Below are 19,308 nucleotides of genomic sequence, written 5' to 3' on the forward strand. Positions count from 1 at the left end.
TGCATTAAAGAACGTTAGTAAAAACAGTAGTCTGCCCATTTTACTATCGTGCAAATAAAAAGCCATGGATGACGCAAACTTTATTTATTAATTGCTGGAGCCCATCCCAGGTGCCATAGGGAGCAAGGCAGGAGCAAATCCTTGATAGGGTGCCCATCCATTGCAGGACCAACACACTAAACACATTCCATGGCCCGTTTAGCTTTGCCAGTTCACCTAACCTGAATGTCTTTGGACTGTGGAAGTGAGCTTACGCTGACACAGAGAGAACATGCAAACTGCACACAGGGATGATTCGGGTAGCAAACCTGTCTCCTTGCTGCGAGGCAGCATATTTCAACCTTACCACCACCTTGACACCCAGAATGAACATACAAACGTAATAAAGAATATAAACATTTTACATCTTCATAAACATTGTTTTTGTCTAATACATGCAAAATGAGCAATCACTTCACAAAAGTACTTAGATCCCCTCACAACCCTAACATTTACAAAAAAATATTATTCCCACATTTGCATTTTCTATTACATTCTGCCCTTTTGTTTTGTCGAGAAGGATTTTGTCACAGTACTGTAGTTTTTATTTAGAAAAAATATTGTTGACATTTGTAAGCTTAATCTTTTGCCTTTGTGGGTGCAAGACAGGAACAATCCCCAGACAGAGTGAGAGCCCTGCCACATATATCGGGGCCAATTTAACCCTGACAGTCCATCTAACCTGTATGTCTTTGGAATATGGAAGGAGACAGGAGCAGAATTCAATTTTAAAAATACAAAATTTAGTAGAAAAATGATATATTTTTTACACTAGATGCTGTTACTAATGCAGTTAAAGTACTTTTAACTCCACTAAATTTTAATATTTTTATTAACATTTACTTGAGCGCTTATTTTTTAGAAAGAAACACTACTTTCAGTGAAAAGTTTGTCTTCAAATTAGGCATAGCTATTAAGTGTTTTGCGTAGTGTTAGACTATTTAACATTCTTAATTTATAGATATTGATTATACTCTTCCATTCATTTTGTTTAGAGTGAAAAAACAAAATTGACAGAACCCATGTCAAAATGTTCTGACAGTTATCCTCTCCACTATTCTATGTCCTCCATTGTGCTAACAACAGGCTTTACGTTTCATATGTATTAATGAGTGGTAAACAGAAAAATGTTAAACTCAACTGAAAAGTCTTCAGTAAACCTGTCTATATAACCCTGCTAGCTGGAGTTACCTAGATAACATCTTGTGCCTCTTTGAAAGTTCTCCTGCAACATCCCTGGCACTGATTGTAGCTAAATCAATGTGCTTCAGATTTGCATCTTTTTAATATTTTACAAACATCTTTGTGTTGTTCAGCATATATGCTTTTTAATTTTTTAAATGGGCTGCTTGTTTTGCCACTGTATTGCTCCTTGTTCTTACAAATATTGCATCTGGTGGCTGTATTCTTCTCCATCTCTGAAAACTAGCAGCATACAACACAATGCTTTCGGTCTGCCATTGTCATACACAGCCTGCGCTTGTGGAAGGGGCGTGGGTTTATGGCATTCTTGGGTCACATCGCTTCTGCTCATTTCCATAAAAGCTGAAAGTGTGTTAGCACATTTTATGCCTTTGCAAGAACCTTGTTACCGCATCTTACAGAAATAAATAGTAATTAATTTTTTTTTTTTTTTGGGAGTATCAAAGTATGGATTTACTGTGGTATTGATCTGCTTATCCCAAATAAAAACTGCTAAAAGTTTTGATGGAATGCAAAGTGCAAATAAAAACAGCAGTTATTTAAAAATTCACTTTGACTTGTAATCCTTCACAACCAGTATAAAGAAAAGATATTAAGTGTTCAGTGTGGTCAGTTTCATTTTTTCATAAATATACAGTCTATCCAAGTCAATAATTGTTACAACAACATTTCACTTGCTTAGATTTATTTTTTTGCTGTGTTAATGTCAAGGGTGCAAGCCCAAGTTTGTCTATATGTGGCCTTCAATCCGTCAAACAGCACTTTTAATCAATAAGTGCTATAACCACATGGGCACAGCAGTACTTGGGCAAAATTTTATCAAGTACCACAAATACATAGTTGAATCCACACATGCTGGTTACATCTGTACAGTGCAAAAAAGAAGGCCATATGTTAACAGTGTGCAGAAGAGCCTTTGGATGGACCATCAAACAGTGAACGAATCAGTATTTCAGGTCTTTTTTTTTTTTTTTTAAGAAGAAATGTGCATTGTATCCTCTGGAACAAAGTAAATGACCATACAGACTTTGACCAGCTACAGATCCAGAAAACAACATCTGTGATGGTATGGGGTTGTGTCACTGCATTGGGCAATGATAATTTGCAGTTCCATTAAGACCCCATTGATGACGAAAAGTACATATAGACTTTGCCTATAAGACACTTCCTTAAGACTTAAGACTTCTTTGCAAGGAGAATGGGACAAATTTACATCTGAAACGCATTTGTGTTTTCAGTACCTAAATGTTTATTAAGTGTTCTGAGAATGAAAGGCAATATTAGAAAGTGGTAAATTCCTTACAGTCCAAACTTTTTTTTTTTTTTAATATGTTTCATAGATGTTTTTGAAAAACAAATGAAGTTAATTAGTTGTAACTTCAAATAATGGGGCTTTCATATAGTTTTCAGTTTAGAGGTCATTTAGTATCCTTTACTAATCACTGCTTTCTGTTTATTACTTGCATTTTCCATTTTGGTCTCAACGTCTTCCGAGTTGGTGTTGTACATCAACTAAAGATGCAGCCTCAGTTTTAAGTAATAGCATTAAAAAATGCACGTTTTTCTTTTTTACATTTTGTCTAGCTTTAAAAATTTAGATTGCATTTTGTATTTAATGGGAGTAAAGTGTCTGTGTTGTGTATATATAATTTTATTTTTTTAAATACTTTTTTAGGTATTTCATGTCCCAGTTGGTTCCACTTTACCAATTACAGCAAAGTTGCCTATACCAGCTAAACCGAGACAAATAGCACTCAAAAGCTCTTCAGACCCAAGTAAGCAGTAGACATTATAAAAATGGCATGCAGTATCTGGTACTTTAGAGGTATTTTTTTGTGTGTATAAATTAGGGCTGTCAAATTATACTATAACTGGGGTTCAAATGATTAAAAATAAGAAATACTTAAATATCTTTGAACATAGGTCCTAAGTACTACTACTGTATGTGCATTTATATTTAATGTGCCTTTGTATGCTTTATTATTTTTTATTTTTTTTGTTTGCAGTGCGTCACATATAGTACTTCTGTGCTGTCACTCCACCACAGAAAAAGTTTTTTCTGTCCATAGAAAGCAAACTGATCAAAGAGAAAAGTGCATCCGGAACAGTTTACATGCCTGCATATATTGAACTCCTACAAAATCGCTCATGATTACTTAAGCAAGTGAAACACGCATGTTACTTTAGTCCTCCACACTTTCTTTTTCCTCCAGCCCGCCGCTCTGCTGTGTGCCTTTCCGCTAGGGTAAAAAATGCGAAGGCAATACCCATCTATATTTTATATATGTGGTGGCATGGAGAGTTTCTCAAAAGGAGTTACTAAAAAGTACTAAATGCTGCATTGTAATGATCTTTAGGTATTCCCTCCTCATATTTTTAGTTGGCATACACTGTCATTAATTGAAAGTTAAAAACTCTCTTAGTAAGTAAAAAAAAAAAAAAAAAAATACACAAAATATTTGAATACACTTCACACATAGGTGTGAAGAATAGGTTACACTTTAAAAAAAGAAAACAGCTTCTGGATAGTAGATCATTTGTGTCGGGCAGCCCGATTTGATAAGTTTGCAGAGTGGGGCACCGGTAGTTAAAGAATCATACGGGATTCTTCACCAAAAAAATAGCACATTTTTTTAGGAATTACGTGTCAAGCCAGAAGCCTCCAAAAGACATGTTCATTGAGATAGCTAAGTATGCTTTCCTGACATTGAAAGTACTATTTAAACTAGAGATATAAAGTGGTTAAAATAATAAAAGGAAAATCTGAAATATGGCAGTTATTTCCCATTATGTCAAAGAGAAATTAAACCAGTTTTTGTTAGCTGTAACGAATTCTTAACAGTTTTACAACAGCAAATCAGGTGAGGTTCAAGAATGAAAGGGAACAGGATCAGGACCTAAATGATACTTCTGGGGTGCTGAAGAAAGGTTTCAAATGTGTTGATAGTATGCTTGTTAACCAAAAAGCAGAGCAGAGTGGTAGAACAATCTGTCCAAACTTAACAATTACAAATTGTAACAATCTTAAACATGGAAGTTTACTTACTTATTGCAGCATACCATGTCTGGAGTAACACAAAGCTGAAATTAGTGCAAGGTTAAAAAAAGGACTTCTTTTTTTAATAGCAATGTTTGTTCTGACAAAATGGAAATATGTTTTGTGTTTTTTATTTAACATATTTAATATTTTATTTATATATTATTTATATTTTATTTAATATGTATTATATATACTGTAACTGTTACAGGTGTAACAGTTTATAAAATCCTTATTGGGTCATGAGTTCTATTAATATGTTGGCTCACCTAATGCCTTGGTGAGTAGAAAACATTTGGCTACACCTTAAATGTAAAATTTCCAAGTCAAGAAGAAATGCTGGGAAAACCTAACATTTTCAGTAGTAATAAAATATAATAATGGATAATATTTATAATAGTTTATTTTCTGGCAAAAAATGTAACAATTATGGTATTTGAACATATCAGATGTAGTTACAAATTAAGATATTAGAAGCAGTGAGATACTCTTAAACCAGTCCTAAAACACAACCAAGAATAATGGCAAAACAGATCAAAAGCCATTTATTTTGTAGAACACTGCAATAAAATATATAATATTTGAATTTAATGTGATATATGAAGCGATAATATCGGAAACTGCAAGTTAAATAGTAGTAAAGTTCCAATATTCTAAGAATCCAGACTGTATCCTGGAATAATGCAAATAAATCTTTATTCTGTAGCTTTGGTTGATGTAGGGTATTAGAATTACATCAGTATGTAGATAGATAGGTAGGTAGGTGGGTACTTTGTATAGTAAAATGAATGTGTTTTTGCACACTACAGAGATTAGGTCAGGTATTTTGTATGTAGAATGAATGGGTTTGAATAACTAATAAATTTGAACATTTACAACAATCTGGATATGAACACGCCATTCAGACCAACAAGGCTGGTCAGTCCTATCCACTAGCTTTTTCCAAGATAACATGAAGGTTAGCTTTGAAGGTGCGTAAAGTCCTACTGTCTACCACACTCCTTACCAACTTATTCTTTGTGTCTGTGATTGATAAGTTTGTTATGAATGTTTGAAATGTTTACAGTTAAGTCCAATAACTTAAATGATGGATAGATGGATAAATATTTTCCCTCTTAAATCTAAACAGGTCAAGTTATACAGTGGATCTGGAAAGTATTCACAACGCATCACTTTTTCCACATTTTATGTTACAGCCTTACTCCAAAATGGATTAAATTCATTTTTTCCTCAGAATTCTACACACAACACCCCATAATGACAACGTGAAAAAAGTTTACTTGAGATTTTTGCAAATTTATTAAAAATAAAAAAACTGAGAAAGCACATGTACCTAAGTATTCACAGCCTTTGCCATGAAACTCAAAATTGAGCTCAGGTGCATCCTGTTTCCCCTAATCATCCTTGAGATGTTTCTGTAGCTTAATTGGAGTCCACCTGTGGTAAATTCAGTTGATTGGACATGATTTGGAAAGGCACACACCTGTCTATATAAGGCCCCACAGTTGACAGTTCATGTCAGAGCACAAACCAAGCATGAAGTCAACGGAATTGTCTATGGACCTTCGAGACAGGAATGTCTCGAGGCACAAATCTGGGAAAGGTTACAGAATAAATTCTGCTGCTTTGAAGGTCCTAATGAGCACAGTGGCCTCCATCATCCGTAAGTGGAAGAAGTTCGAGACCTTCAGGACTCTTTCTAGAGCTGGCCGGCCATCTAAACTGAGCGATCGGGGGAGAAGGGCCTTAGTCAGGGAGGTGACCAAGAACCCGATGGTCACTCTGTCAGAGGTCCTTTGTGGAGAGAGGAGAACATTCCAGAAGGACAACCATCTCTGCAGCAATCCACCAATCAGGCCTGTATGGTAGAGTGGCTGGACGGAAGCCACTACTTAGTAAAAAGCACATGGCAGCCCGCCTGGAGTTTGCCAAAAGGCACCTGAAGGACTCTCAAACCATGAGAAACAAAATTCTCTGGTCTGTTGAGACAAAGATTGAATTCTTTGGTGTGAATGCCAGGTGTCATGTTTGGAGGAAACCAGGCACCGCTCATCACTAGGCCAATACCATCCCTACAGTGAAGCATTGTTGTGGCAGCATTATGCTGTGGGGATGTTTTTCAGCGTCAGGAGCTGGGAGATTAGTCATGATAAAGGGAAAGATGACTGCAGCAATGTACAGAGACATCCTGGATGAAAACCTGCTCCAGTGTGCTCTTGACCTCAGACTGGGGCGGCGGTTCATCTTTCAGCAGGACAACGACCCTAAGCACACAGCCAAGATATCAAAGGAGTGGCTTCAGGACAACTCTGTGAATGTCCTTGAGTGGCCCAGCCAGAGCCCAGACTTGAATCCAATTGAACATCTCTGGAGAGATCTTGAAATGGCTGTTTACGCAGAAGATTTTGTTCAGTGATGAGGCAAACTTTTATGTGAATGGTGAAGTTAACAAACAAAACCACCGCTATTGGTCTGACACTAACCCACATTGGATAGATCCCTCCAAGACTGTTGGAACAAAAAAATTGATGGTATGGTGTGGTATATGGGGTACAAAGATAGTGGGGCCATTCTTCATCAATGGAAACCTCAAGGCCACTGGATATGCGAAATTGCTACACGATGATGTGTTTCCCTCTTTATGCACTGAAGCTGGCACGTTCCCTGAGTTTTTCCAGCAAGATGGTGCACCACCACATTATGGGTGTCAGGTCCGAGCATTCCTAGATGAACAGTTTCCTGGAAAGTGCATTGGTCGTCGTGGGCCAGTTGAATGGCCCCCAAGGTCTCTCGATCTGACCCCCTTAGACTTTTATCTTTGGGGTCATCTGAAGGCAATTGTCTATGCTGTGAAGATACGAGATGTGCAGCACCTGAAACTACGGATACTGGAAGCCTGTGCTAGCATTTCTCCCTGGTGTTGCTATCAGTGTGTGAAGAGTGGGAGAAGAGGGTTGCATTGACAATCCAACACAATGGGCAGCACATTGAACACATTTTATAAGTGGTCAGAAACTTGTAAATAACTCATGAAAGAATAAAGTTGCGTTAAAACCAAGCACACCATTGTTTTTCTTGTGAAATTCCAAATACGTTTGATATGTCACATGACCCTCTTCCTATTGAAAAAACAAAAGTTGGATCCAAAATAGCTGACTTCCAAATGGCCATAATGGTCACCACCCATCTTCAAAAGTTCCCCCCTCACATATACTAATGTGCCACAAACAGGAAGTTAATATCACCAACCATTCCCATTTTATTAAGGTGTATCCATATAAATGGCCCACCCTGTATTTTAGAATAAGGCTGTAACATAACAAAATTTGGAAAAAGTGATAAGCTGTGAATACTTTCCAGATTCACTGTATAATGCAAACAAATTAACCTGACTGACTAAGTTAAAAGTGTAAAAATAAGTAACAAAAGCTTATTCACATCAATTTTTCCCCTATAATGTAACTTAGGTAATTTAATTACATAACTATCTTCAGCATGCTTGTCAGTTTAATCAACATTGTACACAATATATACATTCTTTTTGGAACAGACTCCTGATCCCAATGGAATGTTATTACAAAAACAGTTACAATAAAAAACAATAAAGACAAAGCATAGAGTGTCAGTAATTGCATTGGTTTGGTTTCAGGGCTTTAATCTGGTTAAATGTTAATGCAACTGAATGCAGCTTTTACATTACATGTAAAGCTTATTCAAATATTGAAATTTGGCATTCTGACATTCGATTGTTTAAAGAAAGATGCACTTATTAATTACATATTAATGCAGATCGAAGAATGTAGTGAAGAAATACTATGATTATGCAGTATGTATGTTAAATATTAGGTGCTAAATGGCTTACTTTTGCATTACCTTTAAAGGAAAGTCCTCAAATGTTGGATCAGGATCTGAGAAATCTGCAAATGTCAGTAGTATACCAAAGCAAAGGTAGGAGATGCAAATGAATCCTGTTTTATTCTATTATGAACATTGATTTCTGCTTTCTGAATTATTAAGATTAGACATGTAACAATTTGTAAAATAATTCAGTGTGATACAGTAATGTCAAAACTTGATACGTTTTTTAAAACCGCACAAACAGGGAATGTTATTTGAGACTTTTGATTTAAACAATGGAGTTTAGCCTGACCCATTCAGAGTGGTTTAATTGTAGCATATGTAGCACAAAACAGCACATAATAATGTTAAAAAATGAGTTAAAAATAGTGACAAAAAAGTAGACTTCTCAAATGAACAACCACAGCACTGTAGTTTTCAATGGTTTTCATCTTGTAAACTGTTGTACAATTTTTTAATTTTACTTATGGAAAAATAAGTGTGTACTTTATTTGAAAAATAAAGTAATAACCTACAATTAGGCCAACATACTCCTAAACAAATTGCTGTCTTCCAATAAACTGGACTCTAGAACACGCCTTTTTTTCTTCTGTGTTTGGTTCCATGGTAAAGGTAAAAAGGTTTTTCAGATGAAGAAAGGGGTTCTGTTGCTTTGGGCTTATTTTAGTATTTAACACACCATATATAAATCAAGCATTGTATAATGCATATGTATAATGTATTGTTCAATTCAGCACACTTTTTCGAATCAAGACCATCATATCGAAAGATATAAATTAATGTAGCATATCATTACCCCTCCCCAATCAAGAAATATCCTACTTACTATCATCCAGAAGATCTTTAAAAACAAATCGTGAACATATTCCAGAAAATCGAATCTTATGATGGTGTGGCATTCATTGATTTCTTTCTCTTTCAGACCTACTGTAATGCAAACATCAGGAACCGAGGAACAGCAGAAGCCCTCTGTAGTGCCATCTGTTACGGTTTCATCAGCATCCAGCTCTAGTCTGAAAACAAGTCTAAGTCACAAAAGAGTTCTGTGTTTTGATAACATTTCAACATCCAAAACCTTAAACACTTCTGTAAGCAGCAGCCAAACAAGTGAATCTAAAGCTTTAATGGTGGAAGCCCCTTCATTAACTGTGTCATCAACAACTATGGAGTCTGAAAAAACATGTCAAAACAGTCATAGCATCCCTAATATTTCCATGAAGAAAGATCAGACCCAAAACACAGGAACTGAAGGAGACTCACGCACTACTGAACAGACCATAATATCAGGAGGACATCTAGGTAAAGCAAAGTTATCAGATGGGAAGGACCAAGTGGATCAAAGAGAGAAATTCTCTGAAAGTGAAAGTGTACACAAAATAACAACAGTTCTTGAATCCAAGAATGACTCAGATGTCAGAAAATCATGTGATTCTGTTAGCAGTAAAGATAGATCTAAAGATACTGAATCACGAAGAGACCAGGAAAAAAGACGGAAATCTAGTTCTTCTGTAAATAAGAAGAATGAAACACCTGTACACACAGCAAAAACTGATGTACATCAGAAAGATAAGTTTGCCCTGTCTGATCATAAAGAGAAACACTCTGGATCTGGAAAAGATTTAGATGAGAGGAGGAGGTCAGAAATGGCAGAAAGTCGTGCATCAAAAAGCAAAGAGGTGTGGACTGATAAAAAGTCGTCCTTGGAAGATGCTGCTAATGTCACAGCGAATAAAGAAAATGAACTAGAGCCAGAGCAAAGCAAGCAGCGAGCCCAGGAAAATGCTCCTGCCAACTCACAAAATGACAAACCTTCAGTTTCATCCAATATTTCTTTGCAAGTTCCAGAGGAACAGAGGCTTAAAATTCGTAGAGGCAAGGGTGTCAGCCCATTAACCAAGCAGGCAGCTGAAATTCTACAGGATATTCAGGGACAAGTGCCAGGTTCTCCTCCCTCAAATAAGTTGATATTGAGTGGCTCAGAACTACCAATACCACAGACTCCTGGCTCAGGTAAACATATAGAAGATCCTTTAGACTGCCCAAAGACTCCTGTGCGACGGCGAATAAACAAAGAAGGAGAACTTACACCCAGGCATCTTCCACCACCTGCCACACCAGACTTGCCTACTTGTAGCCCAGCGAGTGAAACTGGAAGTGAGAACAGCATCAACATGGCTGCTCACACACTTATGATTCTATCTCGGGCAGCTATTGCTAGAACGGGCACTCCTTTGAAAGACAGTGCTCAGCAGACAGGAAAAATATCTCAAAACAACAAAAATTTAGGCAAAAAGCGGAAGCTTAGTGAGGAACAGAAGAGTCCGCCATCAAAAAAGGATCAACAGAGATCTGTTTCACCGGCAAGGAAGAAGAAAACAAAAGTAAGTAACTCTGCTGTCAGTTCCTATTGGATATATTTCATAGTACTGTATTTTTCAAAATTAGTTCTTAAGGAAATTCCAGTAGCACGTTTGCAAGAATTTAGTTGATACTAACTGATACGGACTGATAATTAAATAATTACTTTCCCTAAGGGTTCAATATAGTATGTTACTCATTTTGTTTAGCAATAGCATAAAAATATAGTGCAGAGCAGTTAAAAACAAAGCGCAAACCAATTCTTTTCAGTAATATGAAAAGTGAATTCAGTACCTTTACCTTTAGGAAGTAGTCAAACCCCTTAACTTTTTATGTTCTTGGCTTGGTTTTTGATCTGATACAGTATATATTGTCCGATATATGGGACCTTTATTGACAGGTGTGTGACTTTCCTTATTCATGTGTAATCATTTGAATTGACCAAAATGTGGACTGCAGACAAGGTGAAGAAACATCGCAGTGATGATCAATAGAATGCAATGCAGGGGTCTCCAACACGTTCGCGAGCTACGGGATTATGAATCCTACATAAATTTGAAAACTTGATTAGTCAAATTAGGGGTCGGCGATCTTTCCAAAAAATCATACCATCTGAATTGCAATATGTCTTTTCAATGTGGAATACACTTAAGAGAATATCCGGACTCAAACTCATCAAGACCTAAGTAACACTTTATTTTAAATATCAAACAAAGTTGAATTAAATTGTTCTCTCATTCTCTAGCTAAGTGCAGTTAAAGCTGGCGAGTGAGTGAGGAAGGCCCTTCCCCTCAGCCCGGTGCGTGTTTCTTGGATTTGCACAAATAAATCAGTACCGCAATCGAACTATGATACATAGCGAAATGAGAGAAGTCATAAAATCAGATGGAATGTTCAAGGAAATTATAGAAATAATCTAAATCCGTTAAGTATTTCTCCCAGTAAAAGCAGACAGACAGAGAGACGTTGAATTTTACATATTGTGCAGTTAAAGTCTCAACAGTATTCTTAGCATTTCTGGAGCTTATTAGAGCCAGATAACTATAAGAATCTTCATCAAGCAGTTCTGAAAATGTCTGCTTTGTTTGGGTCTACATACTGTACCTGTATGAGTCTGCCTTTTCTGACATGAATGTCATGAAATCAAAGTTCAGAACAAGACTGACAGATGAACAATTAAATGACTCCATAAGAGTGAACCTAAGTGGCTACACTCCACCATACACCACTCTTGTTGACTCCATGCAGTGCCAGTCATCTGACTAACTAAAAAACACATCACACGTGCAACTGGACATGTGAATACTCTTGTGAAGTGAAACAGTGACATGGAACAAAATGACAAATGAATAAGTAATATCTGTGTATTTGTAATTGCATTGTTTTGTTCTGACAGCATTCATGTTTTAGTTCAATAGTGTGAGATACACTAGAAAATGCATACAGACATACAAAATGTACTTGCAGGTGAACTAAGTATTTTTAGTGATGTTTTAATGCAAAATGTGAGTTGTGGACACCAACATTTTGTAAATGTTCAGGCAAAACAAGCTTACTCAGTTTGTTTGGATTGAAATAAGCTTTGAGAATAAACGTTAGAAAACATAAGTAGCTCTTGGCCATTTTCATTTTGTAAAAGTAGCTCTCATGGGTTGGAAACAGTTGGAGACCCCTGTGTTAGAGGATAGGGTCTGAACACTTGTATCAATGTAATTGGTCAGGTTTTTAATTTTAATAAATTTTCACTAATTCCTGAAATCCTGTTTTCACTTTATTTGATAAGGAAAAAATTAAACAAGTGTAGCTAAAGTATGCAGCATAACAAAATGTTAAAAAATAATGGTGTCTGAATTCTTTCTTAAACCTCGGTGTCTGAATTCTTTATTAAACCTCTGTGTATGAAATATGTAGACGATGGCAATAAGACCAAGTTACAACTGTCCTTGTTCAGTTACATTCTTAAAAGGGTCATTCCACAGACAAGTAATGAGAAATTCTCTTGGATAGAAGACATCTGAAAACAATTCATATATGATGATAAACCTCCTCTAAGCAAATCAAGTTCTACCACAGACACTGGGAAGAGAAAGAAAACAAAAGTTTACTTCCCTAATACTAGCAAATCAAAAACAGCTGTTATAATTAACTAAAAAATAATGTAAGAAAACAATATAAAACAACCACAATGGCACCTAAAAGGAACATACGAAGGTAAAATTATGTTCACAGTCTTTATTTATTAAGGTAGATCATTTCTGAACCTCCTTTAGGGTAAAAAGTTCTCTTGCTTTGTACCCCTCACCAAATCAGTGACTTTAAAAATAAAAATAACTAGATGCTGTTGAAGTTTATATTGTAGAATCTGAAGTACAGTAGTAGTTACAATTACAAAGGTTATTTATTACAGCAAATATATATTAAAGATACAGCTGTGTTTTCATTCTTTTGTGTCACCATATGTAAGCTATTTTAAATGACTGTATTGTTCCAGAGTTCTGTCAGTTTCTCTTTCTAAGTTTAATTCCATTTGTTTTCCGCACTACAGAAACAGAAGAAGCTATTGGACTCTTTCCCAGATGGGATGGATGTAGACAAATTCTTGTCTTCACTGCACTACGATGAGTGAGAAAATGCCTTGAGCAGTACATGGAACATGCAAGACTGAAAAAACCTGCTGCATATAGGATCAGCGAATCAGCACGGAAGATGGTGGGGGAATCAGACAGAAAAACAAATCAAATTGTTTTTTTTTTCTCTCTTTTCTCCAGAGGGTCTGCAAAGAGTGCAGGATTCATTCCAGGAAAAGCTTTCTTGGATACCTAGGGATTTGCCATTACTTTAAAATATATATATCGGAAAGAATCAGTTTCAGATATGTTTGTGAAAAATTGTGGCAGTAGAAGTGATTGGACACTTCTTAGTCACCTCGTTCCTTCATGCCATCTCTAGTTTATTTATTTTTAAAGGGAGAAATCTGTGTAAAGCTGCTTAAATTCCCAAGTGATTCATTATTTGTAAAGTGTAAATATACCAATCTTAACATAATTTTATTTTTCTCTTATGTACAGCAAATTCCTTATTGAACTAATTGAATTTAATTAACACTGAAATGCTGCATTATAATGAAAGTTGCTCAGCAATGCTTTTCTTTTCATTGTCAATTATTTATTCATTTATGATTCCAGTAAAATCAGTCTTACTAATCAGTCATCACCTCTGTGGCTGACTGTACTACATGAATAAAATCAGTGCATAACCAATGCTAGATTTTTCTGCCAACAACACTTATTGAGAATAAATTAAATTAATAGTATTTATAAATCATTTAGCATTTGTTGTTACCTGTCTAACCTTGTTTTTATTCACTGGGATGATCAGATGTTGCAATATAGTAAATTTGGCAAATCTCAGTCCATTGTCCCTGGCAAGATTCAGTGCCTTGGTACAACACGCCAGTTGGATGTGGGTGAGACGCTTTACGGGAGATAGAATTACCTCCATTCTCTTAGTACCTGCTGTGTTCAATAGGTAACTAAGCTAATATGTACAGTACTTTATTCAAGACTTAGTATGTGTTGTTTTATTACGTTACAGTCTATAGATACAGATCTTAGCTGTAACTACAAATTTGTCCCCCAGTTTCTTGTTTTTTTGGACATTTGACTTAGTTAAGACATTTCACAATTTTCATACTTGATATTTGCACTCTGGTACTCCAACAGCTACCTGCAATACAGTATTTACTTTAGTACCTTTCTACATGCTTACTTGAGCCTTGAAGACTTTGTACTGTTCTTCTTTTGTTTCACCACATTTTCATTCAAGTAAATGGTGTGCCTTAATGTATTTGGAATGCATTGCATCTTTTTGTCACATACTCTACATCTTTTATTTCATACTGCTGTTTTAAGTGGTGAGTGTCTCCTGAAAACCTCTGAAGCTTTGCATTGATTTGCAGACAAGTGTAGTTAAAATAAATTTTATTCTTGTGAAACCAGCTAATGTACTTTTATGTTTTCCATGTAAGAATGTTTCGTCAGTATTTTATGGGTGTGTGGTGTTTTAGTTTTACCGGTATACATTTTACTTGTTTAAAACTAAAAACTATACATCCATAGTGATAAACTTGAACACTTGTGAACCGAAATTCTAATTAAGAATATGTAATTGTTAATCGGATTGAATAATTACAAAAAAACCAAACAACCAACCTTTTACACAAATGTATACTGGACAGATTTTCAAAATTACATTTGGTAAACTGAAATGATAGGATTTAATTTTGCAAACAGCCATCCCAACGGTGCAGTGGTTAGTGCTACTGCCACATAGTCCTGCTTTGAATCCCATACCTGGACATGCCTGTTAGTTTGCATGTTAGACCTTTGTCTGTGTTTGCTTTTTCTGGTTACTGCAGTTTTTCCCTCCACATTCCAAAGCTGTACTTGTTAGGTTAGTGGGCAAGTCTTAAGATTTTTGTGTGTGCGGCACATGCACCTGAATGGAGCAATGGCCAGCTAGAAAGACTTTGCAGGAAAAATAAACATACATTGACGCAGATTACTTTAGTTAACTGGCTGCTCAGTCACTTTGTAATGTAAATCAGTGAATATTAAAAATCATCTTTTGGTGATGGGTGTGTTCTGTTTTTCTCTCTTTTTTCCCATATATTCCTTCACTAACTCCACCACAAAATACAAACAGGCATCAGATTGTGAATGAGTTCTGTTTCTTATGACTTTTGTAACCAGATTTTGTAGGTAAGTCTGGTCTTTCACTTGAAATGTCCATTAATGGAAAAAAATTAAGTAAACAAAAATAACACAATGTGTGTACAGTATGTTGACTTTATGCTTAAACATCCTATAGATGTAATAATGGCAAAGTAGCTCATAGATTTGGGAAAGGCATGATAATGACATTAAAAGCCCCCACATACTGATGATTGATCCTTCAGCAGAGATGTGTTGTATTTGCTGAGGAATTGCTCGATTTTTGCCCCCAAGCTACTATACTGAGATGACATGGCTGTGATGCAAAGTTAAGATTATCAGAATTACAAGTGGTGTTTTCTATTGCTGAGCTAAATGAGCTGCCAGACAATCTGCTTGTTAGTGACTGAGCTTTATCACATGTGGGCTGGAATTCCAAACGTTCTGCGCATTACAGTTCATTGATGTTAGTGATGGTTGCCATGTGTTCATCTGTGTCTGAATTAGTTTGCTTTGTTTTTTTGAGTACAAAATAGAATTTGCTAGGAGAAAATTAATTGAAATAACTTGAAAAGATACATTTGGGGATCTTATGTGCTTGCACCCAGAGACATATCTGTACTTTATATGGATCACCCTTTATTGAAGATGCTGTTCTGAGGTTTCTACTTTATTAAATAAAGCTTTTCACACTAAGGCATTCTAGAATGAAGACATTAGTAAGACTAACATGAGCACCTTTTGTGAGGACACAAGCAAGTTTGCAGTGGACCAGCCTTCTGCCATACTTCCCAGCTTTCAAAATGAGCCCAGCACATTTCCCTGTGATAGAAGAGGCTAAGCATGGGTAAAAATAAAAAGTATATCTCCAAGAAGTTTAGGCCATTGTTGAAGATAGTGAGCTTCACTGACAATTGAATACAGGTATTGAAATGCAAGAGAGAATCAGTAATGTTTGAATTATAGGAATAAATTAAAATGGAGTGAAGGGCAAACTTAATGCAGCTTTTTGGAAAAAGCAGTCAGCTAAATTTCTAACACTTGAAAGATTTTCTAGAATACACAAAATTCAAGGACATTTTTAATGACAGAGGCACTAATGTATGCATGTGCCACCTGTAAAATTGTGGCTGGTTTATTTACAAGCTTTTCAGTCTGTTCATGGTCATGCTAGTGACAGTCTTGATAGTATCAATCCCAGCATGTTCTTCATCATCTGCATGTCACTGTTCCGCCCACCATACCTATGTATTTTGGATCACATTACATGCCCAAAGTAGGTCAGTCTTGGCTTGGAAATCTTGGCTTAAGTTTCTGGCTTAATGCAACCCAGAGCATTTCTGTTCTTAACTCTTGTTGTTCACACTATGTGTAGAAGTGTTCTGCAACATTGTAATTCAGTCATGGTAATTGTTCATGGTCCAGCTTTCGCATCAGTAAATATAATAGACAACACAGTATCCCTGACCATTCTACTCTTGGTTGTAATAATAATGTCTGTTTTTTCCAGATCTTAGCCATGCTCAGCCTTACACTATGACCATGTGTTGAGCTTCTAATGTCAGGGTCAAATTCTCCACTTCAGGTAATCTTTGGTCACTGAAATTAAACATTAAGCCTTTCTTTATTGTTTATGTTTAATCTTTCAACTATTTAGATACTATCCGCTTCCACCTCACTGTATGGAGATTTCATGTTCTTCCTAACTTGGCACATGGTTCCTCCTTCATTACATTAGGGCTGTCAGTTTGAATGTTGCCATTTGACTATAATTCAACTTTATTTAAAATAGGCTTTGTTCAAAGCCAAAAGCTGAATTCTATCATCGCAAAAACGGTTGCTTGCTTTACCCATACTAATTTTGGCATCAAGTTTCTTCAGACACATTATGCAATACTACATAATTTCACTGATTGTTTTTTGTGAACTCTTCCATAATCAGCCTTTTCTTAATTTTAAATGGGTAACTTATCTTCATTACTAAAACAGCCAGACCCCTTCGCAATGTAGTGTTTTGTTTTTCTATCACATTACTCTGCACTTTGATCTACAAGTGTACTCGGAGCAATTTTTCTAAACCCTTCTCCTAAAAACATCACTGGGCATCTGATTCCGTCCCATTCATTTCTAAATCAGAGATCCGTAACTGTTGTTTAGTGCCAAAGACTTTTTGATTAAAGCAATTGAAAAATAACTTGTGATGATTCTGCTTTTTATTTTATTATAGCACTACTAACCAAAACTTTAAAAAGCCTTCTTACCCAACACAGAGACTTCTTGTGGAACAAGATGTCTTATTTGGCTGCTGGTTTGACACATGATGCATAAAACAATGAGCTGTAATTAAAAATATTCTGGCCACCTTTATTAAAATATCGCTGTATCTGTCAAGGAAAATTATCAAGTCAGTGTACGGACAATCTGTGTGCTTTTTTTTCTTGCCAAGTCTGTAAGTGCCAACTGGCTTTTTATTCTGAATGCCGATATAAATGGTACAGTACCTTGTCTCTGGAAAAAAACAAGCGTGCCTTTTATCTGCTTACCCATTGCCTGCTTTTTTACTTTGCTCGCTATTCACACCTTGTCACGGTCTTACTGACCCTCATTCCTCCGATCTTGAACTGCTCTGCTTGTGCCTTCACAGTGTCATAAGCACTTCATGATTTGCAGAAGCACAAGTTTAAAAAAAAAAGTATAAAATAACGTAGCCAAGTGCAGTGGCAGAAAGTGTGGCTAGTATGGATTTCAGCTGATTTTCATGACTGCTTTTATGTCTCACTGTTCTGGTAAGGACTTGCATCCTCACCCAGTCAGTACTAAACCGGAAAAAAGTTGTCAGTGCAGATGCTTGGGGTTTTAATGGCTCTTATATTTAAACAACAGTTGCACAAGTACCTCTATGCTGCCCTTTTGTTGCGTTTGTCCTTGCTATGGCTACCAATGGGACTATAATCGTAATAATAAAGTGTACCAAAAAACATATACATACATTATTTTTCTGTAGGTGGGGTATAAAGGTAACAAACTCATTTTAAAAAACTGATTGCAGTTTATTGACGAGAACAAGAACTGTAGAAATATAAGTCCATCTGTTGTCGACACAAAAGAGTTCAAAGCAGCTGGCTACTCTTTGGAGGTTTTCCGGACCTTCTTGATTTTTATAAGCCTCTTAATTTAGCATTCCAAGTTTAGATTTTTAGTGTTTTATCACAGTTTGCTCTTGCTTCAATGCACAGCTCTGGATGCAAGGGAAAGCTGGTGTGAGATGTTGTGACTCAAGGATTTGTGTCTCCAAATTCATTATAAACTAAGAACTAGAGCTACAGTATGTATGTGAAACAGTTCATCATGGGATTGGTACAAAATAAGTCAGTTTACTAGCTGCTTAGGAATTCTGACTTGTCTAGTTCTAGATCAGCAGATTTACAGTACCGACTGAGACTTTAAAGATAATGCAGTGCTGCTGCCTTTAGTTTACTTTAAACTCTTTACTGTGTCTTCTGCATTTTTATGTATTTCTTACATGAGAGTTGAGGAGTGGTGACTTTTCTTGATGTATGACTGATGTCTTGCACAGAGTTTAAGCTTTGGAAAGTGGATCATAGAGCCTTGCAGCTGGATGCTCTGAACTAGCTCTACAGACCCAAGGAAAGGTCTCGCTTGTCTTCCTGTTCCAAAGAGACATGCATGCACCTTGTGTTTCAGGTGTATCCTCCAGTACTTACATATCCAGCACCAGATGTGTTATTTTGTCCTTAGTGAGAAGAGCTCGGCTTGCATTTAAAAAATGTAAAATGAATTGTCACTTTGTCAGGAGTCATTGCAGCAGACTCTTCAACTTCTCCTTGAACAACACTTCTTTTTATCAGAAACTCAAAAATCGCACTGACTACATGTCACTATGGCTTCAAGATGTTTCATCAGCTTTTAAGGAATGAAAAATAAAAACTTAAATTTCTGTACCTGTGTTAATCTGTTAACCTACAGAGAATGCCAGTAAAAGCCTAATCCTATGCATAACACTCCGGAAAGGCAGACACCCAGATTATGCACAGAACCTATATGGACAGCTCTATATATAGTAGGCAGAGAAATAAAAAA

General features: G+C 36.2%; 1 protein-coding gene across 2 annotated transcripts in view; it reads left to right on the plus strand.

Annotated features, from left to right (window-relative positions):
* Positions 1-13,206, plus strand: part of npat (nuclear protein, ataxia-telangiectasia locus) — a 49,259-nt gene extending 36,053 nt beyond the window's left edge. For both annotated transcript variants that reach the window (XM_039744510.1, XM_039744512.1), the window contains exons 15-18: positions 2,918-3,017; positions 8,161-8,227; positions 9,060-10,518; positions 13,041-13,206. In XM_039744510.1, the coding sequence (XP_039600444.1) occupies positions 2,918-3,017; positions 8,161-8,227; positions 9,060-10,518; positions 13,041-13,121 (1,707 nt within the window). In that variant the 3' untranslated portion in view covers positions 13,122-13,206. The remainder of the gene's footprint in view (positions 1-2,917; positions 3,018-8,160; positions 8,228-9,059; positions 10,519-13,040) is intronic.
* The last annotated feature ends 6,102 nt before the right edge of the window (positions 13,207-19,308 follow it).

Source organism: Polypterus senegalus, chromosome 2, assembly GCF_016835505.1.
Source record: "Polypterus senegalus isolate Bchr_013 chromosome 2, ASM1683550v1, whole genome shotgun sequence".
NCBI lineage: Eukaryota > Metazoa > Chordata > Cladistia > Polypteriformes > Polypteridae > Polypterus > Polypterus senegalus.